Below are 26,494 nucleotides of genomic sequence, written 5' to 3'. Positions count from 1 at the left end.
TCATTCCCACGATCTCATGGAAACAACAGAAGATATTTTAAACAAGTAAATGAAAATAAAAACATAGGGCAATGAGGGGCACAGGGATATTAAATGAAAAGCAGTTTCTCCCCCAAATAAAACCTTCCATACCCTGGCAATTGTGATGACCTTGCCTGTCCCACTGCCTTTGGTTCCAACACACACACCCAATGGGCTTCCTTCACCTTGTCACCTACTTACCCACTCCAGCGGGGGGCAGTGTTTCCGGGGGAAACACATCCAGATAACTTCAGGAAACACACACTAACCATCTATTGAGGATTAGGCAGTCTAGTTCTTCATTCATGCACAAAAACCATCCAAAGATCAGAAGATAATTAAGGAAGAACAACAGCGGGGCCCCAGGGGCGGGGCAGCGGGGCTGGGTTGGTTGAGTTTCCGACTTCGGCTCAGGTCACAATCTCAGGGGTTCGTGAGTTTGAGCCCCACATCGGGCTCTGCGGTGACAGCCTGGAGCCCGCTTCGGATTCTGTGTCTCCCTCTCTCCCTGCCCCTCCCCTGTTCGCACACTGTCTTTCTCTCTCAAAAATAAACATTAAAAAAAATTTTTGTTATTTAAAAAAAAAAAAGGAAGAGCAATAGCACAAAAGAGAAATAAGAAAATGAATCTACTAACTGCCAAAGAAACAAATAATTCAGAGAAGAGAGGATGACATTCTTTTAGGAAAGAAATTCTTGATATTCTTTTTTTTTAATGCTTATTTGCTTTTAAGAGGGGCAGTGGGGAGCGGGGGGGGAGAGAGAGAGAGAGAGAGAGAGAGAGAGAGAGACAGAGGATCCAAAGCGGGCTCTGCGATGACAGCAGAGAGCCCGACGCGAGGCCCGAACTCACGAACTGCAAGATCATAACCTGAGCCAAAGTCAGATGCTTCACCAACTGAGCCACACAGACGCCCTGAAATTTGCAATATTCTCAAATGCCATTCAAGAACAGGCGCGAATGCGGAACAAGCACGAGCTGCCATAGATAAGAAAAGAAAGAATCAGAGAACAAGAGTTGCTAGAAATTAAAACTGAGTTTCCAAATTAAAATATGCAAAGAGCGAGCTGAGTTATAAAAGAAACGCTGGAGACCAAGTTAAAGATCTGGGAAGAAAAAGCACCTAGAAAACATTTGGGAAAAATAGAGAGACGTGTTATAAATTCAGGAAGCGCAGCCATTTAATGGTAGCACCAAAAAGGCATCGGAGGGGAACAAAATGCTAAAAGATAAATTTCCCTGTGCTAAAAAAAGTTAGATTGAAAGGGGCCAACAAGAGCCAAGCGGAAAGAACGAAAAAGGACCCACACCTAGAAATACCCCGGGACATTTCAAAACTCGAAGGTCAGAGAAAGTCCTAGAAGGGAAAGTAAACGAGACTGACATCAGATTTCTAATCAGTAGCAAATGGAGGCTAGAAGACAATGACAGTTTCCCCAAAGTTGGGAGGAACAAGGTTTTACAGAATATTCTATCAATCTAAGACCCCACACACTGATGGACACACCAGAAACAGCTGCCCCCAAATCGACATGCCACATGTGAAACACACTCCGATTTTAAAGACGTTAAAATGTGGGGGGAAACTGCAATTTAGAATCGACAAAACACAATACCTGTGTTCAAGAAAACACTGCCTATACTCAACCAGTGTAAGGACAACATAAAGACATTTTCAAAAAACTCCATAAGTCTACTATCCATGTCTCTCCTCCAGGAAAAATACACACATCCACACAATAATGTATATGTTTTGTTAAACCGGGATGCTTAAATAGTATCACAATTAAAGAGCAAAGTTTTCGGGACATTTGGTGATTCTTTTCTACGGCTTCAGCTAGGCTACCAGTTGCAGAACATAATTTACATAATCATTTACATAACCACACTACCATGTAAATGCCATTTACTAGAATTCCATTTCTAGAATTCATCTGTGGATGAAGCACAGAAAACTCAGCGGTAAGGAGCAGAATGTAAACGACACACATAACATTACTAGGCAAAATACAACAATTAGAGCTAACTTGTTGCATTTCATCGGATACGGCAGCCAGTCAATAGATGCTGTCCCATACTGATAAACCATATGTGTTTAAGAGATACGAATGTATTTTAAACTGTTGGCTGTAGTTGCTTCTGGGGAGTAGGCTTCATTTTTGTTATCTCCTGTTTTGTATGAATATATTTTTTTTTTTACTGTGTGCATGCGTGGAAAAAAAAAGTCACCTATACCGCCCAAAGGCGGACCTAGCAAAGTTACCAGAATGTCACAGACACTCTGTAAGTAAGAGTTGTCTTACTGTATCTTTCCAAACAGGCAAACAAGTTTTCCAAAGTTGAGGGGTCTCACCTCCATCATCATATACTAAGAAAGCATAAAGTGATTCGCATCTAATATCACAGACCCAGTTTTAGCACCTCCCCCACCTCCAAAAAAGTTATTTCACCGGAAGCTGTACCTGATAGGTCCTTGGAACACGTGGCCAGCTTTTCCAAGTGACTGTTGATTTTCTCGATGGCTTTGAAGTTCTTATTCCTCTTCAGGACATCCATGGCAGACCGGGACTGTCGATCCAGCAAGGTGGGGTCTGCCCCAAAGCTCAGGAGCATCTGTACGTCCTCTGTTTGTGCTAGAGCAGGCCAAAACGACAACAGGGGATTGTCGAGGTTCCTTCTATAAGGAGACGTCCCCATGAAGGCTCTTCCTCCCAGTTCTCTGCCCAAGCAGCCTGGGGCAAGGAGACCAAGGTCCCTCTGCTTCTAGAATCTTAACTGCTGGCCTTGGGCAATCCACCCAACTCCCAGAGCGAGAAGTCCTGTGTGGAGTGGGTAGGACAATAGCTTTTAAGAGGTTCAGAAGTGCTCTCCTCTCTACCTTTCTCCCCTCTCCTTGGCAACACGCAAGGAGAGGGGGGGATCTGGTTACTAAGCAACAGTTACAGCTGTAAGGATAACAGCAAGCTGTGACTTCAGATTTCTTTATTCCCTAGAGGGGAAACAGAATATTCTTCCAGAAAAAAAAAGGGGGGGAAAAAAAAGCCTGTCTGGGGATAGAAGAAAGTGGCAATTGCTTTCGCATCAGGGTCTTTTTGTTGTCACTGTTTCCACCCTCCCAGTCCCAACCCTCTGGCTGCCAGCTCCATTTGCTGCTTTGACATATCTATTTGCCGAGCACCAAGGTGCCTCTGTGGTCACGGATGCAACAGGTTTCCGAATGGAACGGGTGTAGCCCTGGGGGTACAAAGACTTATGTGGGCACAGAGAGTTAAGCAAATCAACGCCTGATCCCCAACTTCCAAGCCCATGTTTTCCTAAAATTCACCACCTTGACAAGGCACCTATCCAGGCATCATCCTGTTCACAGAGCTCCCTTTTCCCATGTCCCCAGTCACAACTGCGCTTCTCCTAGTCAAAAATGAGACAAAATTACAAAGTCAAACTTCTTACCCATCAAGGATCTCACTGGGGCAGGCAGAATTCTAAGACAGCCCCCAACTGCCCAGCTGCACTGGCACAATCGATCAGCACGCTGTTTGTGGGTTCGAGCCCCGCGTCGGGCTCTGGGCTGACAGCTCAGAGCCTGGAGCCTGCTTCGGGTTCTGGGTCTCCCTCTCTGCCCCTCCCCTGCTTGCTCTCTGTCTCTCTCTCTCTCTCAAAAATAAACAAACATCAGGGGCGCCTGGGTGGCTCAGTCGGTTGAGCATCCGACTTCGGTTCAGGTCATGATCTCACGGTTTGTGAGTTCGAGCCCCGCATCGGGCTCTGTGCTGACCGCTCGGAGCCTGGAACTGCTTCGGATTCTGTGTCTCCCTCTCTCTGCTCCTCCCCTGCTTGCTCTCTGTCTCTGTCTCTCTCTTGAAAATAAACAAACATTTAAAAAAATTTTAAACGTCAAAACGTGATGAGACTTCGCACAGGTAATCAAGGCCCCAAAGCACTTGACCTGAAGATATGGAGATTATCCTGACCTAACCGCCTGAACTACATAAAGGTCAAAGGTATACAGGTCAGGAAGAGGGCAAAGAATTAAAATACGAGAGGGGTGTGATGCACAAAAGAAAGTCTCCCCTGCTGGCTTTGGGGGGGGGGGGCACATGACAAAGAATGTATGGGGCCTGTAGAAGCTGACGCAGCCTCTGGCTGCCAGCCAGCAAGGGAACGAGAACCTCAGTCCTACAACCGCAGGGCACCGGTTTCTGCCACCACCGTGTGACCCCGAAAGAGGGCCCGGAATTCCAGATGAGAACAAAGCCCCGTCAGTACCTTGACACCAGCCTCAGGGGACACCGAGTGGAAAACTCAGTCACGTCATATCAGACGACTGTCCTACAGAACTGAGCTGTTTTGAGCCACTACATTTACAGGGATCTGCTACACAGCCTAGAGAACTGACCGCGAATTCATGTACTGCCCCAAGGAGGTGAAAATTCCTGGCCCGCACAGTATCAACAGAAGGGAGGAGCAGGTGACCGCCAGGTGACTCTTTTCGAAGGAACTACAGGCTACCCCCTCGTACTGTCCTCCGAAATTATTATTTTTCTCTTTAATAATTAGTTACAGAAGATTTTAATAGAGTGCTGTGGCTTTGATGATATCTGGAGTAGCAATTTTGTAATAATTAAATCTAGAAAAGAGACTAACTCTAGAGTTTTAAATCACAGGAAAAAAAAATTTTTTTTTTTAATCTAAAGCCATATAAGTATTTTTGTTCCAGAAGAAGATCACTGGACGGCTGATGAGACTTTCAGGCATAAATTATATTAGGGTAAACTTCTCTCTGAAAAGTAAACGAGAGATATGATCCCCCCAAAAAATGAATGAACAATTTGATATTTTTGGCTACTAAAGAGCTGGTCCATAATTTTTTACACAGATGTTAGAGGACATCAAAATTGCTGTAGCATTTATATTCTAGTATATGCAAATGAAAGAGAGAGAGAATAGGTGTATTTTAAAATATCTGTGTACACAATTCTGAAAATTACCTTTTCTTACACATTTTTGACTCACAGATAAAAAATTCTAGATGTCAACATGAAAACATGTAAAGTGCATAGGTTTTCAAGTCTTGAAGGAGATAAAGAGGCAAAATTTGAAGACACACTAGACTTTTTTTTTTTTACTTGACTAGCACGCATTACCCTTTTTCCTGGTAACAACAGCCCAGTTTTCCTTTGAGAAGCACCTTTTCCAGCCTACCTGACTTGATGTGAGTAAACACCAGACAGACACACATTCTACCACCATGACATCCTCCACAACGGCCTCGGCCAGGGCCCCAGCTCCGACCCCAACCAACCCCAGCCCCAGCCCCAGATCCAGGGGCAAACGCCTGATCGGGATCTGGACAATCAGATCATTCCATCCCGGAGCTCTGCCCCAGCCCCAGCTCCGGGGAAAATGCCTCACCAAGAACTAGCCAATAAGATCATCCCATCCTTCTGGCTCTACTGATTGGTTCATGGAGGGCATGTGACCAACGTCAAGTCACCAAGACTCCTTCCTAGGACTTGAGCTGAAATACTGAGTGGAGGTATCCTCTTTGGCTGCGATTGACAAATAGGCATAAGATAAACTTAATATCAGCTGGCTTCAACTGAAAGAGAGCCTGCCTAAGAAGGAACCTAACACAGAAGAAAGCAGAGCTGAGAGGTAGAAAGATTCTTGAAAACACCTTTAGAGTACCTGGACCCAACTCTGGACTCTTGAGTCACATGAGCCAATAAATCCCCTTTCTTGCCAAAGCCAGTTGGAGCGTCTGCAGCTTATAACCAAGTCCAGTGCAACTACTCCTGGCCTGGCTTGATGTCAGTTGTAGGAGATGACCGTTTCTAGGCTTTGGGTCCTGCTGCTGCCGGGCTCTGGTAATTCCCTGAGACTGTACTCCTGGGCCTCCCAAACCACATTGATCCAGAGCCAAGAAGACCACAGTAACAACTGCCACCCACCAAAATGCCGACAGAACTGATGATTTCAGAGGCTCGATGATGCTGCAATTATTTTAAATGGTGAATTTGGAATTCAGGCCACGTTAAAGTCGCTGGAGAGCTCCTGACTCTCCATCTATCAAAAAAGTATTAAAAATGGAGAAAACTCATACACTGTTGGGGCAACCTTTCTGGGGTTCAAATTAGCAATAGCTTTCAAAAGCCAGATACATGCCAATATGCTAACATCCTAAAGTTGCACATATGTTTTTATTTATACATTCATAGAATATTTGTAGGAAAAAATCATAAGATATTGGTAACATTGGTTTTTAAGGCTAAAGGACAAAGACTCTCAATACTTTTTGTATCTTTTGAGTTGTGAATGTAATCTATTTAAAATTTAAATAAAATGAGAGTCATCCAAATAAATAAAATGTACAATTCTTTGAACAAACAATCCCTCAACTAGGAAATAATCCTACAGATACATTCCCAGCAGTGCACAAAGATGTATGTAGGAAAATATTCTCTGAGCTTTATTTTCGGTAGCAAAATAACTGAAAACCATTTACACACCCATCAGTGAAGTACAGCCATGTCAGAAAAAACTGTGGGCTGTTAAAAAAAAAAAATGAAATAGCTATGCAGTTACTAGTAGGGGAAAATGGCCAAGATTATTGTTCAGGGAAAAAGCAAGTTACTCAATAAAATGTAGAGTATGCCCACATTCATATTTAAAGCAGGAAAATAAAAATTGGATACACACACACACGCACATGTACACACAGGTACACACATGTATATATCCCGGCAAGACTCACGAAAAAAATGCTTGGTAGCTGACTTTGTGAAAGAGAATTTACTTTTGATCACATATCTTTTTTAAATGTTTGGATTTCTTTTCAACCAAGAGCATGCCTTTCAATTTTCTTTTTTGCTTTTAAAATATTTTTTAAATATTTTTAAATGTTTATTTATTCTTGAAAGAGAGACAGAGTGTGAGTGGGAGAGAGGCAGAGAGACACAGAATCTGAAGCAGGCTCCAGGCTCTGAGCTGTCAGCACAGAGCCTCATGCGGGGCTCGAACTCACGAACCGTGAGATCATGACCTGAGCCGAAGTCGGACGCTTAACAGACTGAGCCACCCATGTGCCCCTTAAAATATTTTTTGATTGAACATACCATAAAATTCATCCTTTTTAAAGTGTACAATTTAGTGGGTTTCTGTGTATTTATGAAGTTGTGTAACCATCACCACTATCCACTTCCAAAACATTCCATCCCCCCAAAAAGAAACCTTATATGCATTAGCAGTCACTCCATATTTCCCCTGTCCCACCCCCAGGGGCAACGTGGAATCTGATTCTGTCTCTAGGGATTTCCTTATTCTGGACATTTCATATAAATGCGATCGTGCAGTATGTGGTCTTTTGTGTCTGGTTTCTTTTATTCAGCATAATGTTTCTTTTTTTTTTTTTTTAATTTTTTAATGTTTATTTCTGAGACAGAGAGAGACAGAGCATGAGAGGGGGAGGGGCAGATAGAGAGGGAGACAGGATCTGAAACAGGCTCCAGGCTCTGAGCTGTCAGCACAGGGCCCGACGCGGGGCTCGAACTCAGCATAATGTTTCAAGGTTCATCCATGTTGTAGCATGTATCAATATTTCCTTCTTTTTTATGGCTGAATAATATTGCACTGTATGGATGTACTGCCTTTTTTTGTCCATTCAGCAATTGATGGAGATTTGGGTTGCCTGAACTATTTTGGCTCTTATCCGATAAGGCTGCTATAAAGCTTCACGGGCAAGTGTTTGTTGGAATACGTTTTCATTTCCATGAGGCATATACCTAGGGGTGACATTGCCAGATCATATGGTGACGTGAGTACCGCCAGACTGTTTTGCGAAGCAGGTGCACCATTTTTGATTCCCAATTTTTCCACATCCTCGTCAATAAGTTCCTGTCATCTTTTTGTATCTCAGCCATCTTGGTGTGAAGCGTACTTTTAATTTTTAAACTAGTTTTTGAAAGGCGATTCAAAGAAGCCTCCGTGAACAGGCAAAGAGACTAGTAGACCAGGAGAGAAAGTTCAGAATTAGTGGCATCTCAGATCCCTGAGGTCTTCCACACTTTAAAAATAAATGATGCTGAAAAATAAATAAAATAAATAAATAATGCTGAGACAAGTAAGTGGACATCTGGAAAATGGTAAAACTAGATCTTTGCATGAAACTCCAATGGACCAAGGATCTAAATGTCAAAAAGGAAACCAGGCACCTGGCTGGCTCAGCCAGTTAAGCATCTGACTCTTGATTTCAGCTCAGGTCATGATTTCATGGTGGTGGGACTGAGCCTCGCGTTGTGCTCCATGCTAAGAGTGTGGATTCTCTCTCCCTCTCATTCTGACCTTCCCCCGCTCATGCTCTATCTCTCTCTCAAATAAATAGAAAAAAAACTTAAAAAAAAAAGAAAGAAACCATACAGGTACTAGAAAAAAACAGAAGTCTTTAACTTTGATGCAGGTAAAGATTTTCTAACTCTGACGCCAAATACAGAAGCAATAAATCAATAGATCAATAAATTTGACTACATAAAAAGAATCAAATTTGCATGACAAAAAAAAAGAAGGCAGAAGACAACTGAAAAACTGGGAGAAAAAAATTCATAACTTATACCATAGACAAAGAGCTAATGAACAAAGAATTCTTAAAAATTGAGGGCAAAAGACCAAAACTTCTATGGAAAAAGGGGAAACAGACATGAACATATAACTCACCAAAAAAAAAAGTATGTGTGTGTATATGTGTGTGTGTGTGTGTGTGTGTGCGTGTGTGTATATAAATGGTTCTCAAATGTATTTTTCAACATCCAAACTCATACATAATTAGAAGGTAAACAACCTTGAGATACCAAGTTTTACCTCTCAGACCAGAAGAAATTTAGAAATCCGACAACAAATTCTGTTGGTGAATCTGTGGGGAAAGACGCATACATGGCAGGTAGTTGTGCAAACTGACACTGTCCTTCCAGATGGAAATCTGACGATATCTAACAGAACTAAATATGCACTTATGATATGGGGTGACCTTCAGGACATAACTGTTAATGGAAAAAAAAAAAGCCAGGTGCCAAACAGTATCTGTAGAAGGGGACCCTCCATGTAAAAAAGGAGATGTAAGAAAATACACGTGTATCTGCCCATCACTGCAAAGGGAATCCAGAAAAAATAGGCCTGATATAAAAGAAACTGATCGCTTACAGGGAGCGGATGGGAGAGGGGCAGAAAGCAGGGGGGAATTGGGAACTGAGGGTGTCAAGAGAGGAGTAGGAAATGACCCTTCTCTGAGTATATCTTTTTGTAAAGTTCAGACTCCTAGAACCATAATAATGTTTCACATATGTGCCTTTCACATACCAAAACATAAACAAAACCAATCAGGACATGAGAAGAACCCTAGAATGAAATGCAAACACTGAAAAAATAATCCTCGGGGTACTACAAATGAGCTGCATACCTACAGTGAATAGGGTGGGGAGGAAAAGAACTTAATATCTTGACTGGATGCCATAAAGTTGAAGACAAAAAGAACTGAACACAGACGAACATAAAATGAACATAAAACAAACATAAATCTAGTTAGTGGATGTGTTTCTCAAAGAGGCATGGGATAGCAGGTCTGAAACTCATAAAAGTGAGCACATAAGTAAATATATTGTAGAAGAGAGCGGTCACAAATTTTAAAAGGCTAAATGACCGTGGTGTTGGTCTGCAATCAGAGGTATGATAGGGCTCATCAAAGGAACACAGAAGCCAATCCGAAGGAAAGAGTGCCTCATGGCCACAGCTGGAACAACTTGGGCAACAAAATAAATAATGATAGTATTAGAATTAGATTTTATCCCATAGAATAAATATCCATGAGTCCATATTAAAATACACATACATACATACATACATACATACATATATCGAAGAGTAGCTCTTCATAGCAAAACAATCCCAAGTAATAAATGTAGAAGGAAAGAAGAAAATTAAAAATCAACATTAACCAAAGGTCACAGTAATAGTCGATGCTGACAAGATCCACCAATGGATACTAAAATTAGTGTGCAAAAGTATAAAGGGAAACAGTACTTGCATAGACGGTATTTGGAGAGTTCACACTATCTCCTACAAGGTATTTAACAACTATGAAAGGAAAGATGGTAACTTCACAATGGAGAAGTCCCACAGGTCACAACTTAACCAGCCAATCAAGGCTAACGTCACAGGACATACTGCCATCACGAACTCTTGGATATAACGCTGAGAAGAACACAAAATTATTTCCGTAGAATTCTTACCAAAAATGCCTGACTTTATTCCAATGATGAGAAAGCATCAAACAAACTCAAACTGATAGATCATCTACAAAACGACTGACCAGTACTCTTCAAAAGGGTCAAGGTAACAGAAGCCCGAGGAACTGTCAAAGACTGGAGAATACTAGGGAACCCCGACAAGGAAGTGAGGTACAGGTCTCCGAACGGAAAAAGGGCATTCATGAAAACAGGGGTGAAATTCGTATGAGGTCTGTGTATGTTGATAGCATTCTGTCAAAATTAACTTCTTGATTTTGACGATCAAACTCTGACACGTAACATGCTAAGATTAAGGGAAGCTGGGGGAGGGTATACAGAAACTCTCTGAACTATTTTTGCCTCTTTTCTGTATGTTTAAAATTAGTTGAAATTGAAGATTTAAAAAAAAAAAGCTTCTTTGATGAAAAAGAGAAGCATCCTGCGAGAGTAGTGAAGCCTCATTTGTCAATGCCCGGGGGACAGCCCATGTTTACACCTGCATGGAGAAAGGAGCCTCTCTTTACTTCACGTGCTTATTCTCCCATGTTGCAGAAAGTCCGAAGGTTTGTGCCTTTGTAAGAAACAGTATAAAGTTGTGCCGTTCCATATGGCAGCCGTGAGGCACAGATGGCTACTGAGCACTTGAGATGTGGCTAGTCTGCACCGAGATGTGAGCGATCATATGCTGGATAGATGGGCTAAATAACATATATTGGATAAGCTAAATATACTGGCTTATATATATATAGGCTATATATATTGGCTAAATACATAGGCTAAATATATATAAACATATATTGGATGGGCTAAATAACATCTATTGGATAGGCTAAATATACTGGCCTATATATATATAGGCTATACATATTGGCTAAATACATAGGGAAATATATATAAGCATATATTGGATGGGCTAAATAACATCTATTGGATAGGCTAAGTATACTGGCCTATATATATATAGGCTATACATATTGGCTAAATACATAGGGAAATATATATAAACATATATTGGATGGGCTAAATAACATCTATTGGATAACGCACATCGGATAGATGGGTTAAATAACATACATGATGAAAATTAGTTTCACTTATTTTGCCTTTACTTTTTCATATGACTACCAGAAAATTTAAAATGTTATATGTGGCTCTCATTATGCTTGTACTGGACAGTCCTTGTATAAGTCCCAGGAAAGGAAATGCTTGCCAAGTTATCAATGCAGAGAGTTGGCACCCGAGGCGCTCCATGCATGTAAAATACCCCACATTGCACAAACCACCTGGATTTCAGGAGACTTGGAGCTGCGTTTCTTTGCAAACTGAAAAGTCCTGTCTGGAAATACTTTTGGGGGGGGGGGGCATTTTCAGAGTAGGGATGTGTAAGGAGAGCACAGTGATTGGAGACACAGACGTTAACCATAAATTACCAGGGTAATTATCATTAGCTGGAACCAGATCACCCTAGTCCACAAGGGCCAGTAGTCGAATGTCTAGAAATGCTACAAGATGGTTGATCAACATAGTCATTTAAACTTACAATAAATAGGGGCGACTGGGTGGCTCAGTCGGTTGGGCGGCTGACTTCAGCCCAGGTCACAATCTTGCGGTACGTGAGTTCGAGCCCCGCGTCGGGCTCTGTGCTGACAGCTCAGAGCCTGGAGCCTGTTTCAGATTCTGTGTCTCCCTCTCTCTGACCCTCCCCCATTCATGCTCTGTCTCTCTCTGTCTCAAAAATAAATAAATTTTAAAAATTTAAAAAAAAAACATACTTATAAAAAAAATAAATAAACTTACGATAAATAGGTTACATTAAAAACAAAACTCGGGGCACCAAGTCTTGGTGTATTTACACCAAGAAAATTGGCAAACACCACAATTCAGGGCTTTTCCTTCTGAAGAACCCACTTGTCAAACATTTGCCAGGATACCATTGCCTTTAAGAAGGTACTAAAATAGGAAGTGATCCTACATGGCGGAGAAGCAGGGGGATCCGAAGTTCCCTCGTCTCTCGAACACAGCAGTGTTGAGTCCAAAGGACTTTGAACTGCAAGACCCCGGGTAGCAAAGTGACAGAGATGCCTCCAGGGACCTACCAGGACAAATTGGTGGACCATAGGTGCGTGACTGCAAACTGGGAGAGATACAATGGGCGGCAGAGGAACAGAAGGGAGGGATCCCCTTCTGCAGAGAGACAAAGAGAAGAGAAAGGGAGGCTGGGGAAGTGTAGGGCGGGATCTGGACAAGAGAAGAAGGTAGTAAAATACACAGGACACCAAAAAAGACAATAACAAGTGCCGGCAAGGATTTAGAAAAATGAGAACTTTTGTGCGTTACTGGTGGGAGTATAAAATGGTGTAGCCACTTTGGAAAACAGTCTGGCAGTTCCTGAAGGGATTCAACATGGTTACCGTATGGTCTGGCAATACCACTCCTAGGTATCTACCTAAGAAAAATGGAAATATATTCCAACACAAAAACACATACACAAACGTTCATAGCAGCATTATTCGTAATAGCCGAAGGGTGGAAACAAGACACGGGCCCATCCACTGATGAATGGGTAAATAAGATGTGGTTTAGCTACACAACGGGGTATTATTTGGCAATAATAAGGAATGAAGTCCTGATACATGCTACAAGGTGAACATCGAGAGCATGCTCAGTGACAGAAGCCAGTCACGAGACTGTATGGTTCCATTTGTGTGAGATGTCCGGAAGAGGGAAGTCCCCGGGCACAGAAAGTAGGTTAGTGGCTGCTTAGGGCTGGAGAGGTAGGGAGAAATGGGAAATGACTGCTGATGGATCCGCGGTTTCTTTTGGAGACGATGAGAATGTTTTCTAACCGATCGTGGTGATGGTTGCATAACACTGTGAATGTGCTAAAAACAGGGAATCGGACCCTTGAAACAGGTGAATTATATGGCACCTGAATTATATTTCGATAAAGCTCCAAACAGTATCTGTAGCACACCCTTTCTCCGTTTCCCCAGATGTGGGTTCCTGGGACGCAGTTCTTTGGGGATGACATTAGAGAAAGAATCCTCGCTGGGCTTCCCTGGGACACGTTGAGGAAAAAAGACTACAAGTGCCCGGGACGTCCCCAACCAGAGCCCTCCAGGCTGCGTCTAGTCCACAGGCACGTTTAATTTTGAGCAGACATTTTATAATCTTGAGTTGTCTTATTTTTTTAAAAATCCATCTTTCCAGGGGGCGCCTGGGTGGCTCAGTCGGTTGAGCGTCCGACTTCGGCTCAGGTCATGATCTCACTGTTCATGGGTTCGAGCCCCGCGTCGGGCTCTGTGCTGACAGCTCAGAGCCTGGAGCCTGTTACGGATTCTGTGTGTGTGTGTGTGTGTGTCTCTCTGCCCTGCCCTCCCTCGCTCGTGCTCTGTCTCTGTCTCAAAAATAAACATTAAAAAAGTACATTAAAAAAAAAAAAGAACCAACTTCATCCTTGCATGCACCAGCCTCACTCTTCCTCGTGGCCTGTCTGGCCTTGGCAGGTATGGAGGATGCGATCCCCGCGTTCGATTCTAAGTGGCCAGGAAGCAGGACCACTTCTGTGGTCTGGCTCGTTAGCGTAGATCTGGCATAAAATAAAGCGCTTATAGTAACTGTGTGATGAGGGAAGGAACAGGGCAGCCAGAGGCCCATATTCCGGAGACATTCAACCCCACAGAAGCCATCGAAGCCAAAAGAGCATGGGGACCCCAGCCCATCTTCCTTCCCTTGACCCGCATCTTTCCTGCATATAGCCTGCCCTCCCAGTCATGCTTAGGTCGACAAAAGGTTTAGCCCTCTTCAGCCCATCCCAGGAGGAAAAGGGTAAAAACGTGTGGTCAGGCTCTCTAACGCCTGAGGTCATCCAGCCCACAGCACCCCCTCCAGCCTGGTGTCGCCACTTACGTTTGATGAGGTATCCTGGGTAGTGAGCCGCGGCAACGATGTGGAGAACGGTGCAACCATCCCCGTCCTTCTGGTTGATGCGGCCTTTCCACTCGGGCTTGTGGTCCATCAACCACCTGAAAAGATGGTTTTCCTCTGAAGGGAATTAAAATGAGTTCCTGATGTTATTTTCCACACACAGAAAATCAATCTGAAAGCACATCGACACGTACCGTCCTGAGGGAGCCAAATGGGGACTCCGACACACGTGTGCCACTCACCACGAGAATGGGAGACACAGAGTTTGTAAACTAAAAGGACGAGTTCTAACTTCAGCCAGATTTCCGAGCAGCAGAGCCCGAGACCAGGGTTCTTGTACGTGTGAGTTGTTGACAGGGAGCTCAGGAGAAAGAGCGTGAGGGACGCAGGGCGGGGCAGGGGAAGGAGGCGAGCAGAGATGTGGTCTCCCCTGAGTCGGCCTCAGCCTGACCCCACAGGGAGCTCTGCAGCGTGAGCTGCACCACGGTGTTGACCCACGAGGAGGCAGGGGCTAACCTTTGTGTCAGTCAGTCAAGAGCTCCAGAACACCTCTAGGGAGGGGGTGTGGTTGAGGGGGGAGCACCTCCAGAGAATGGGGGGCTGATTGGCCAAGAGCAGCTCTCTGGCCAAGGAGGCAGCTGTCTCCTAGGAGACACTAGTCGTAAAGAGGCTCCAGGCAGGGCAACGGTGCCCGTGTCAGAAAGCAGGTCAGTATCCGAAAAGGTTACCCTAATCAATACTGTTAATAAGACTGTTAATCAAGACTGTTAATATTTTTTAATGTTTATTTATTTCGAGAGACAGTGCATGTGCATGAGCGCACATGCAAGCAAGGGAGGGGCAGAAAGAGAGGGAGAGAATCTCAAGCAGGCTCAAGGGCGCTCAGCTGGGCGCCCGGTGTGGGGCTTGATCCCATGACTGTGAGATCATAACCTGAGCTGAAGTCAAGAGTCGGACGCTCAACTGACTGAGCCACCCAGGAGCCCCGATAGGACATATAGTTAAAAGTTATTTTCCCAAGTTCCTTCCTTGGAGCTCCTGGGATCAAGGAAAGCCACACACTTCTGCCAACTCTTTGAACACGGTTTGTCACCACGTCAGACTTTTCCTCTGAGAAACAAATCAGGGATAACCTTGAATGCTTGATCGTATTGACACGTGCCTGTACCCATGGGAGCTAATGTAAAGAGCAGACACAGCGGGGAATCATGACTTTCACAACCAGAGGCACACTTCTCTGGGCTCCAGATTCCTAGTTTAAAACTGGGAGGACTGGGGGCGCCCGGTTGGCTCCGTCAGTCGAGCGTCCGACGTTTGCTTTCAGCTCAGGTCGTGATCTGATCCCACGGTCGTGGGATCGAGCCCAGAACTGGACTCCACACGGAGCGTGGAACCTGCTCAAGATTCTCTCTCTCTCCCACTCTGCCCTTCAAAAATCAAAAGTAAAAATTAAAAAAACTGGGAGGATTGGACCAAATTGCTTTTAGTCAGACTTTACTTTTAAATGTTTGATCCACCCGTCCCTGCGCAAGAATAAAACATTTCATGGACTCCACAGTACATGAAATGGAAATCTGGTTAAAGGAAAGTGGGGGCCCAGATCTTGGAGGCCCTGCCCACCCCCCTCACTCCTTCATTCCCAGGAAGGCAATCCAGCCTAGAAGAGGAAGACTGTCTAGACAATTCTCTTGCCTCTTCTGGCTCTAAAACAGTATGGGTAAATGTCTAACTCTGGTGCCGTACATGCTTGGAAAAGAAAAACAAGCTTTTATCTTGTGTATGCGTGCGTGTGTGCGTGTGTGTGTGAATGATAAAATTTAAATATTTTCAAATTGAACTCCTATAGCCAAGTGGTGAAGACTTAAAAAAAAAAAAAAAAGAATTCCATGAAAATCGGAGTCCTTTAAAAGAACCACAGCAGACGCTATCAACAACAGCCAGTGTTGAAGAGTGTTGAAGCGGTCGACTCTCCGGCTAGAGACAAAATGAACCCGAACAAGGGGAAAGACCACACGTGCCTTCCGCGGCTCGGGGAGCTCCACCCAGCAAAGGCTGTCTGTCCCAAGGTCCCTCCTCGGGTCTCAGCGCCCCTGTGCTGTCAGGATCTGTCTAGGAACACAGAATCCTTTCAGCTTGGGCCCCTGTAGCTACTAGGTCCCGGGCGAAATAAAAACAAGGCTGTCTGGGGAGCCCGGGTGGCTCAGTCAGTTGAGCGTTTGACTTTGGCTCAGGTCATGATCTCACGGCTCGTGAGTTCGGGCCCCGCATCGGACTCTGTACTCACAGGCTGGAGCTTGCTTGGCATTCTCTCTCTCCCTCTCTCTGTCTCTCCCTCTGCCCCTCTCCCCCCTGCTCGCACCCTCTCTCTCTGTAAAATAAAAAAAATAAAACGTTTTAAAACCAAAACCAAACAATGCTATCTCCCTGCTGCCTTTATTCATCTGAATAATCAAACCATTTGAATATTCAAATCGTTTGAACATTCCACCTTCAAGTGGCTAAATTCTGGCTAAATTCTGGTGGTTAAATTCAAGCGGCTAAATTCAGCAGAGCTCGGAGCTCAGAGCCGGGAGGGCGGCTTGGGTGGGGTGAACCAGAAGAACACTCACTTGCTTGGATACAGAGCCGCATGAGGGCATGAAGAGGGTATGGTCCTATCGTCTCGATACTCGCACCGATGGAGACGAGCCACTGCACTAGCTTGGGCACCTGTTCCATATTCTCGTAAAGCCCAATGAAGACATATTTCTGGGGGGGAAGAAAAACACAAAGGAAGAATCATGGAAGTCACTACATCAATATTAAACGTCAAACCCCTTCACTCATAAAATTTGGGATCAGCAAAACCTAGATTCGCTGTGGCCCACGCCTGAGATCATTATACACAACCGATATGCAGTGAGGCAGCTGAAGTCCCCTTATCCAAGCAGAGGTCCCAAATACAAGCCCCAAGTGGCCTGACTTAAAACCGTATGTTTCAAGAAGCCACCTCACCTCAAAGAGACTCTTCAGTGATAACTCTGGGACATGGATATTTCGGGGTAGCCGGTCCTTTCTCGCTGACAGAAGTAGGAACGACTGGTGAGAAGGGAGAAAGAGAAAAACCTGGAATAATAATGCTCTCCACGTAGGTTATTGGAACAAACGTTACCTTTGGGGTGAAAACAAACAAGCAAAAACCAAAACAAAATACCCTCCAGCCCTATCTCTCTCTCTCTCTCTTTTTTAAATGTTTATTTGTCTTTGAGAGAGAGACAGAGCGAGCACAAGCCGGGGGAGGGGCAGAGAGAGATGGGGACAGAGGATATGAAGCGCGCTCTGTGATGACAGCAGACAGCCTGATGCGAGGCTCGAACTCACGAACTGTGAGATCATGACCTGAGCCGAAGTCAGATGCTTAACCAGCTGAGCCACCCAGGCGCCCCAACCCCGTCGCTCTTTTTAAGTTACGTGCCAAGCTTTACAGCCTGAGCCATGATAATCGAAGTCCTTCCGTCCGGCCGATGTCCTGCTCCTGCTGACAGCTAAGCTCTCTCCACATTTCCTCAAAGCCTGCTGCAGACGGGAGCAGCTGACGTTAAGCAGCATTGCCGAGGGCAGAGTGGGTAAAAAAGTGATTCTCTGCGAAATTCTGAAAGCCGAGCAAGCAGAGGAATCCCATCCTTTACAAGCATCTCATCCCAATTAATTCTGTAGCACACGGGTGTTTCATAAGCCCCAAGTGTTTGGGGTCCGTTAGACCCCGGCGAGCAGAGCGTGCTGGAAAGGTCCCTATCAGCGAGTGACAGCTGGCTGCACATCTCTCCCCAATTCCACACCCGGTAGCCCTGTTCGTGGCTTCAGGTTGGCCATGGCTGGAGTACTGATGCTACAAAGATTGACAAACACTACAAATCAGGCCTTTTTCTCGCAGACAGCCAGTTGTTGAACCACTGACCCAATCTAGAGTCAATGAAGAAACTGAATCCCTCAGAAAGGTTAAGCAATTTGTCCTAGGTCACACAGAGAGGTCCCTCCTGAGATCATCCAGGTGTGCCAACAGGTCTGAGGGCTCCAGATTCTGGTATGGTCGTGACTGGGGACCCGGGCTCCGCATCAGTCTCCCTCGTGTATGCCCAGTGGACATGGGGACCACAGCGACTGAGCCTATGGCCACATCTTGTTTCCAGGTTCCTTCAGCCTGCTGCCCTCTCTTTACTGCTCACCCTGAACACACAGGCCCCAATCTCAGATGACATACTCAGGGTTCTGACAATCCTGATTGCTGACCCAGCTTTTTTTTTTTGGTCTCTGTTTCCAATATGTGAAAATGACCTGGGCCCCACTGCTGGGGTATTGGACCAAGTGCACCTGCCCCTTGGGCTGCCTTCTTGGGCCTTCCCTTCCCTACCTACCTGCTTTCTCAAGACCTTGGAATATGGGACTGAGTTTCAGAGAACTCGTGGCTGGATTTTAGGGGATGTCCCATGAACCCCCTGAAACTATGTATACAAAGAGAACCCCATAGATTTCATTAGATTTCCAGTGGAATCCATGAGCTTTCTAAAAATTGAAGAACTCTGTCTTCTAAAGTCATTCGCCCTGCCTGGCTCTAGAGTCCTTATGGCTTGCCCTGGCTTTTAGTGACTTTTCTGGACTGCCAGGCTTTAGAAAGCCCAGCAGGCCCTTCCTGACCTAACTCCCATCCTCGGCCGCCTCTTTTCACGAGCACGGAGAGGCCACCATCAATGACAACGATGCACTGGGCACATAGCACAGCCAGCTACCATGAAGCTCCATTAGCTCAGTGCCTGGCACATCATAAGCCCCTGACAAGCATTAGCTAATATTATTATTAGGCGTTCTTGCTCCGGTATTTCTAAACTTCACCAAAGCCCCGAGGGAGTAAGTTTATATCCTGAAACTTACAAACGCGGAAATGAGGCCCAGAGGGGAAACAATTGGTCCAAAACGGAAAGTGGAAGATGATGATTCGAGGAGGCATCTGTGTCACACCAAAGCCCAGGCTGCGGGTGCACTGGGCACCGGGAATCCCTTCCACGGATTCCCCGCCTCGGGCCGGCTCCTGCAGCCTCACTGCTACCTGCGGGCAGCGGTCCCTTAAGCCTACACAGAAGCGCTGGGGGCAGCACAGGCAGGTCTCCTGAGCCCACACTAGCAAATGCAATATAGAAGAGATTGCATGAGGGCGCCTGGATGGCTCGGTTGGTTAAGTGTCCGATCCTTGATTCTGGCCCAGGTCATGAGCTCACGGTTTGTGAGTTCGAGCCCCACATCGGGAGGGAGTCATAGCGTGGAGTCTGTTTGGGATTCTCTCTCTCCCTCCTTTGCTGCCCTTCCCCTGCTCGCGTACTCCCTCTCTCTCTCTCTCTCTCAAAATGAATAAGTAAACATTAAAAAAAGATTATATGAAGATGAACATTCCAAAATTTATTTTCCTCATTCCATATTACCATTGGCATCTGGACTTTACACTTCTATGATAACCATGGAGACATAGGGCAAGGAGAGAGGGTGATACACGTTAGCTAATGTTATTATAGGTGTTCTGAATACGTTTCCTATCTTAAAAAAAAAAACTGGCTAGTTAATATACCTCAGTGACTTTCCATTTTTAATGATGTGTCAGTTAAAAAGTTATTTTGGCATCAAGATAAACAAATAATAAATTACAATCCCCCTCCCCAGTGCCAGCAGAAAGAATCTGTTTGATCGAGAATGTGCTTTTCCCACAAGAGAGTCATCTCCTTTTACTTACGTGCCATAATCCTTTCTTTGCCAACTTTTCTATTACAGATTGCCACACTTCTGTTGAGAATCCAGTAGTAAAAATATGATCGAAACAGGGCAAGAAACTTTGCAAAACAATGGGGTCGCCTGAAAGAAAGTTCCATAGTTTAGAAATTTTAACCCAGGCAGAGTCTAGAACATTTGGGAAAAGGTCCTCCGTTTAGGATCACACATAAACAAGTGGTAAATTAAAGATATCAGAACGAGAGGCATTCTCGGGCACCAGGGTGGCTCAGTGAGTTGAGCCTCCGACTCTTGACTTAGGCTCAAGTCATGATCTCATGGTTTGTGGGTTAAAGCCCCACTCTGACAGTGAAGAGCCTACCTGGGATTCTCTCTCCCCCTCTCTCTCTGCCCCTCCCCTGCTCACACATACACACACACACACACACACACACTCTCTCTCTCAAAATAAATAAACTTTTTAAAAAATAAAAAAGAAAGAGAGGCACTTGCAAAGTAAAAGTCCTATATAATTGACTGAAGCAGCAATCATTTTAAGTTCACCTATAAACTCAATGCCCCAAGGGTTAAGCGGTATAATGTGAGCTAATACTCACTTAGCTCTTCTATATGTGAAGCCCAGTGATATGTGCTAATATTTAATCCCTCAAACATACCGACAAGGCACTGCCTATTATCTCTACTTAGGAAGAAATAGAAGCTCAAAAAAGTTAAAAAAAAAAAAACTCACTTCCCTTAAGAAAGATGTGACATCATATGAGGCACGTTAAGATACCAAACACATGAACCAAGGGAAGGGAAGCAAAACTAATATAACAGGGAGGGGGACAAAACATAAGCGACTCTTCAATATGGAGAAGAAACAGAGGGTTGCTGGAGGGGTGGTGGGAGGGAGAATGGGCTCAATGCGTCAGGGGCATTAAGGAATATACTCCCGAAATCATTGTTGCACTAGATGCTAACTAACTTGGATGTAAATTTAAAAAATAAAGAAATTATTAAAAAAAAAGAAGAAAGAAAGAAAGAAAGAAGGAAAGAAAGAAAGAAAGAAAGAAAGAAAGAAAGAAAGAAAGAAAGAAAGAAAGATGTGACAAATATTATCCTCACCCAACCAATGAGAAACAGAGACAAACGAGGCCAGGCTTCATGGCATATCACGCAACCAGTTAACGACAAAAACAGAGATGGGAACCCAGATCCACCAACTCTCTTATTCAACACACATTCTTCTAACCTAGTGGCCCAATGCATCTCATGATCCTCCAAAAGCCACATTTCTCAAACCCATGGGTGAGATTATCCAAGGAGACGAGGCAGGTGCCAGAATAGCATCGCACCTCCTCCAGAATTATCAATTTCCACAGATAGGTAACTATCAAAATAAATAGATGTTGCACAAAAGGATACAAAATTTCCATAGGCATATTTTTCAAATTTTAGAAATCGGGCCGTGGGCATCCATTCACCCTCCAAACAGGAGTCCTTTGGCATAAAAGTCTGGGATGAGTTGCCCTACGCAGTCCTACGACGTGCCACTCTCAGGATGGGAGCAGAATGGAAACCGTCCAGATTTCTTAGGGGAGCAGTCGCCAAGAACGAACGGTGACTTTACAAAGATGCAGAAAAGACATGAGAGATCGAAGGGGAATGGCCAAGCCATCAGGTTCAGAGGAATGGGACACAGGCTCCGTCACGGCAGTGAAAGGGTGCCTGGAAAGCTGTGACCCATCAGCACTCATCTGGGCATCTTCCATTTCTCTGCTGGGGGACGTGGCTGTGTGTCTACCTCCAACCACCCCCCACTCACTGCCTGATGCGGCTCTCACCCCCCATCTGTGCCAAACTTGCCAAAATCTGTGGCATGCTGGCCACAGACCACACAAGCTGCTTTCCCACACTCCCAGTGGGAACAGGTGGCTCTGTCACAGTTGAATTTATTTCCCCACCTCTGAAAGCCAAAGACCATTTGCCCACCGTTCTAACATGTGCCGTGTTTCACATCCTAACATCTCTAGAATGGGGACGCGTGTGACGATTGAGTTTGTCTCTTAGTGGCAAAGCATTTGTTTCACTGGCACATCTTAAATGGGTACAGTCTTAAATGTGATCAAACACAATATTTGAAAACAATGGGCTGGTCATTGGCAGAACTTTTAGACTGCGCCAAGATAAACACAGAAAGGTTCCGTGGTCACTGGCAGGGAGTACATTACATTGTGTTACGGCTTTCTGTCTTTGTCTAATCCAGGCCACTGACAAAGCCGGCTCATGGGCCAGGTCATGAGAGTAATAACTCAAGGCGGTGACGCAGAAAGCCCCCGTGCGTCACTGACCATAGCGGCCGAGACGCCGGGCACCGCGGCAGCTTCCGTGGGACCCTCCATCAGCCCTTCCAGGCTATTCTGACAGCGAACAAAAATATTGCCTCCACGTATGGGATAAATCCATGCAAAACTCATAGGAAAGAGCACAACTCACGTAAAACGAGTAGTATGAATAGGGAAAGATCTCTCAGTAGCAACACAGAAAACTGAAGTCTGAAACAAGAGTGGCGGAGCTCTAAGTGATTTCTGCAAAACGATTTCGGTGTTTTTACAAGAACCTGAGCCACCCCAACTTCCAAAATGCTTTCTAATGTGAAAATCAGTTTCATTCAAACTGCATACATCAGCCACAAAGAAACCCCCTGGAATTATCTCTCCAGGAGCCATTCAAATAAAATAACAAGGACATAGAAAGAAAGAAAGAAAGAAAGAAAGAAAGAAAGAAAGAAAGAAAGAAAGAAAGAAAGAAAGGGGGGAGAAAGAAAGAAAGAAAGAAAGAAAGAAAGAAAGAAAGAGAGAAAGAAGGAAGGAAGGAAGGAAGGAAGGAAGGAAGGGGAAGGAAGGAAGGAAGGAAGGAAGGAAGGAAGGAAGGAAGGAAAGAAGGAAGGGGAAGGAAGGAAGGAAGGAAGGAAGGAAGGAAGGAAGGAAGGAAGGGGAAGGAAGGAAGGAAGGAAGGAAGGAAGGAAGGAAGGAAGGAAGGAAGGAGGAAAGGCAGATTTCCCGTGGTTCCAACTTACTGCCCATAGTGGTAAAGACTCCCACAAGGAAATCAGCAATCTGGATCTGGTCCGGGCTGCCCTGGAGAAGTCGCAGACCCTCGAAAAACATTCGAGCAGCTTCGTAAGGCTGAAGCAACCTCAGCAAGGAGTAACCAGCCCGGTAGTATCCCTGGGACAGAAGAAAAGCAAACCCGTAACTCACCCATCCCTCTAACCAGCTGCTAAAAGGAAAGGCAAGATTGATGACATGGGGAAATGAGCTGGAGAGGTTTCACTTCTGTGTCAACACAGATTTCTAACAAGCACTGGCTACAGGATTTCCACGTTACGTTCTGTGCCACAGTTTTCCTGTCATTTTTTAACTGCCAAGAAAACAATCATTTCCAAACGCATGACTTCTACTGCATCTAACGTAGGACAGAGCGAAGGAAGCGGGCCCGCTTCCAAGTACATGTGTGGCTTAGTTATTCACGCAACAAATCACAGCCCTGGCAAGAAGAGAATGAAAAAAAATCCTCCGACGACAGCGTTCCAGAAAAGAATGAGACTGTCATGTAAACACAGAACTTGTTCGCTGCTCCTTTCAATCAAAGTCAACACGACTTCCACGGGTACACGGCTGGAAAAAAAAGTTGTCATGACAAGCGTTGAGGTATATCGAGCTCCACGTTATAGGCATTGCATACCGGAGGCAAAAATTGTTTATTTCTGTGGAGAGGAAAATTACAATGATTGTTGGAGGAAAATGGCTGACTTTTGCCTACATAAAATGGTGTGCCTTGAGTAGGAGCAAAATGCCATTGCCTTCCCCCTCTTTGATTCTCTAAAGGAATCCACACCAGGATCTATCACGACAACATTCTAAGATGACGAAAGGTGCCCAGCAACTGGGTTCACACAAGAAGCAAGCACTTAAAAATTCCACTGAACACCAAATTTCTGACTATTGATTTGTTTTCACCTTCATTTGAAACGTCATTAGATGACGACGAGGAAAAAAAGGGTTGGGAGAATGTCTGGGTTTTTTTCGCCCAGCCCAGTAAGCTGGATACAGAATTCCCCGCTTCCTTCCCTTCCTCAGATTTTAGTTTCTTTCATCTTTTATTTTGGTGGGGAGAGGAAAGGGGTTCAGAATAGGCCACCCCAAAATATGGCACTTCGGCCTAAGGATTATCTTGAGCCCAAGGCATTTGAGATTCAAAAGATGTGGAAGGAAACCTTCCTGGAGCTCCCCTGATCTGAGTAAAAGCAGAAAGTCTAAGAAATGAGGACTGCCATAAATTTTCTCTCCCAGGGAATTTTTATGGCCATGAAGAAGACGGACATTGGCACTGAGCCGGCCCAGCGCTGCTAAACATTACTGAGATAGCCCTTCTCTCCCCTCTCATGAGTTTCCCCCACGTGTGTGCATGTGCGTTCCCACAGTCCGCAGCCCCCCGACGTCTAAACCCCTCTCCTTTGTCTGTCCCGCCTCCACACTTTGCCACTCTGTTAAAAATGTATAGGGGCGCCTGGGTGGCTCAGTCGGTTAAGCATCCGATTTCAGCTCAGGTCATAATCTCGCACTTCATGCGTTCGAGCCCCGCATCCGGCTCTGCTGACAGCTCAGAGCCTGGAGCCTGCTTCGGATTCTGTGTCTGCCTCTCTCTGCCCCTCCCCCCGCTCCCACTCCGTCTCTCTCAGTCTCAAAAATGAACAGATGTTTAAAAAAAATTTTTTAAGGAAAGGCTGAAGGTGAAATAGGCAAATCCCTCCCTCGAGGGTGGAGAACATGCAGGTCAAAACCCCTCGCCCCTTCCCACTGTTCCGTACACAAAATGCAGATCCCTGAGAAGACAACACAAACTCTTATGTCCTGAGTGCCAACAACTCGAACCAAGACCTCCTTAATCCTTGAAGCGACTCTGAGACCTAAGCAGCCACTCCCTACACAGTCGGGGAAAGGAAGGCTTAAGGAAGGAAACACATTTCCTCCCATGCTGAAACCAGTCTGCCGCACAGCAGAGCAGCGGGGAGAAAGGCCTACGAGTTTCTGACCTTGGAGCCTCGCCATAAATGGTCCGTATCACTCACGTGACACTTAATTGTCTGTGCCTCAGATGGCTCCAGAATGGCAACTCCTTTATGGTCTCCGATTTTGCTTTTTGTCCTCTCCCCAACTTGACCGAGAGTTCCTCAACAGCTGGGCTGGCGTCTCCCTGGCCTTTTGCTCACCCTGAGGCGGGAAGAACTCGAAGACTGACAGCATTTTAGCTGCGGAAAACGATCAAATACTCATTTAAATACTCATTTACCGATCTTTGTTAACCCCTGGTGGGGGGGTGGGGGTGGGGGTGGATTGCTGGCCATTCGAACCTCCCCCCACCCCCATCCCTCCAACGGAGCTGATTTCCAAGTAAGAAGTGCTTCGGAAGGAAGAAGTAATCGGTGCCATGTGGGTCCGCCCAGCTTGCACCTGCAACACAGCTTAGCTCAAATGAAACTCGGAAACATCAAAGTACACTTCGGACTACGAGTAGTGGTGAAACTACATCAGAGCACAACGAGCTCCACCTGCAAGGGCATTGCCACACCTGGCCCTCAGTGTTCCCGGTCTTCTCCAGACAGGCTCGCACGCCCTACGGGCACCTGTGTGAAGTGCAAAGGATTGAATGAGATGCACTCCTCATATTTCCATTTTAAAAAGAAGGGAGGAAGGAGGCAGGGCCCCCCAGCTGTCCCCGTACCTTCACGTAGGTTGGATCCCACTGGAGACATTCCTTGGCCGCCACAAAGGCCTCATTCCATTTCCCGAGGCTGTAAAATGCACTGGATTTGTTGCACAGCAGGACGGCCAGCTCCCTGGGGGGAACCCTGTCAGAAAGAACCAACCGGTGGTCAGTAGAGCCCGAGCCATCTTTCTGCAAATGCAGAAAACCACCTTCGAGGTCACAATTCTGGGGCTGACTGCCACCATCACCAGCTAAGGTCCCAATTACACCGATCACATCTGACCCTCCAGCCCCCAGAAATCCCGGGGCATTGGCAAAGTGCAACCACTCCCAAATCCTCTGCTCCTTTTCATGACAGATGTTCTCAACACCTTGGTTCTACCTCTGACTGATCTCCACGGATCTTTTCATTTTTTAGAGACCGTTGGTGAAGCTTCTGTGAAAATGGTGACTGGTCCTGGGGCGCTGGGGTGGCTCAGTCAAGTGTCCGACTTCAGCTCAGGTTATACTCTCACAAGTCATGGGTTTGAGCCCCACATCAGGCTCTGTGCCGACAGCTCGGAGCCTGCTTTGGATTCTGTGTCTCCCTCTCTCTCTGCCCCTCCCCTGATCATGCTCTGTCTCTGTCTCTGTCTCTCAAAAATAAGTAAGTGTTAAAAAAAAAATTTTTTTTTTAAAGTTAGGTGATGCAGATAAGCACAAATAAAAAGCAAAGTAAACATCACCTCTACAACTGCCCCATCGTCAGTGCTTTGTTTCCGGC

The 26,494-nt window shown here is 45.3% G+C and overlaps 1 protein-coding gene across 1 annotated transcript in view; it reads right to left on the bottom strand.

Annotated features, from left to right (window-relative positions):
• Positions 1 to 26,494, bottom strand: part of TRANK1 (tetratricopeptide repeat and ankyrin repeat containing 1) — a 97,452-nt gene that overhangs the window by 47,561 nt on the left and 23,397 nt on the right. Inside the window, exons 3-9 of the mRNA XM_053904040.1 lie at positions 25,747 to 25,873; positions 23,039 to 23,189; positions 19,982 to 20,100; positions 17,218 to 17,301; positions 16,833 to 16,971; positions 14,206 to 14,340; positions 2,485 to 2,655 (exon numbers count right to left, since the gene is read on the bottom strand). Of these exons, the coding sequence (XP_053760015.1) occupies positions 2,485 to 2,655; positions 14,206 to 14,340; positions 16,833 to 16,971; positions 17,218 to 17,301; positions 19,982 to 20,100; positions 23,039 to 23,189; positions 25,747 to 25,873 (926 nt within the window). The remainder of the gene's footprint in view (positions 1 to 2,484; positions 2,656 to 14,205; positions 14,341 to 16,832; positions 16,972 to 17,217; positions 17,302 to 19,981; positions 20,101 to 23,038; positions 23,190 to 25,746; positions 25,874 to 26,494) is intronic.

The sequence above is a fragment of the Panthera pardus genome, unplaced genomic scaffold (genome assembly GCF_024362965.1).
Source record: "Panthera pardus isolate Hobbes unplaced genomic scaffold, ASM2436296v1 HiC_scaffold_16, whole genome shotgun sequence".
In the NCBI taxonomy this organism is placed as follows: domain Eukaryota; kingdom Metazoa; phylum Chordata; class Mammalia; order Carnivora; family Felidae; genus Panthera; species Panthera pardus.
Note: the sequence above shows the minus strand (reverse complement) of the source record. Positions and strands in the feature narration are given on the sequence as shown.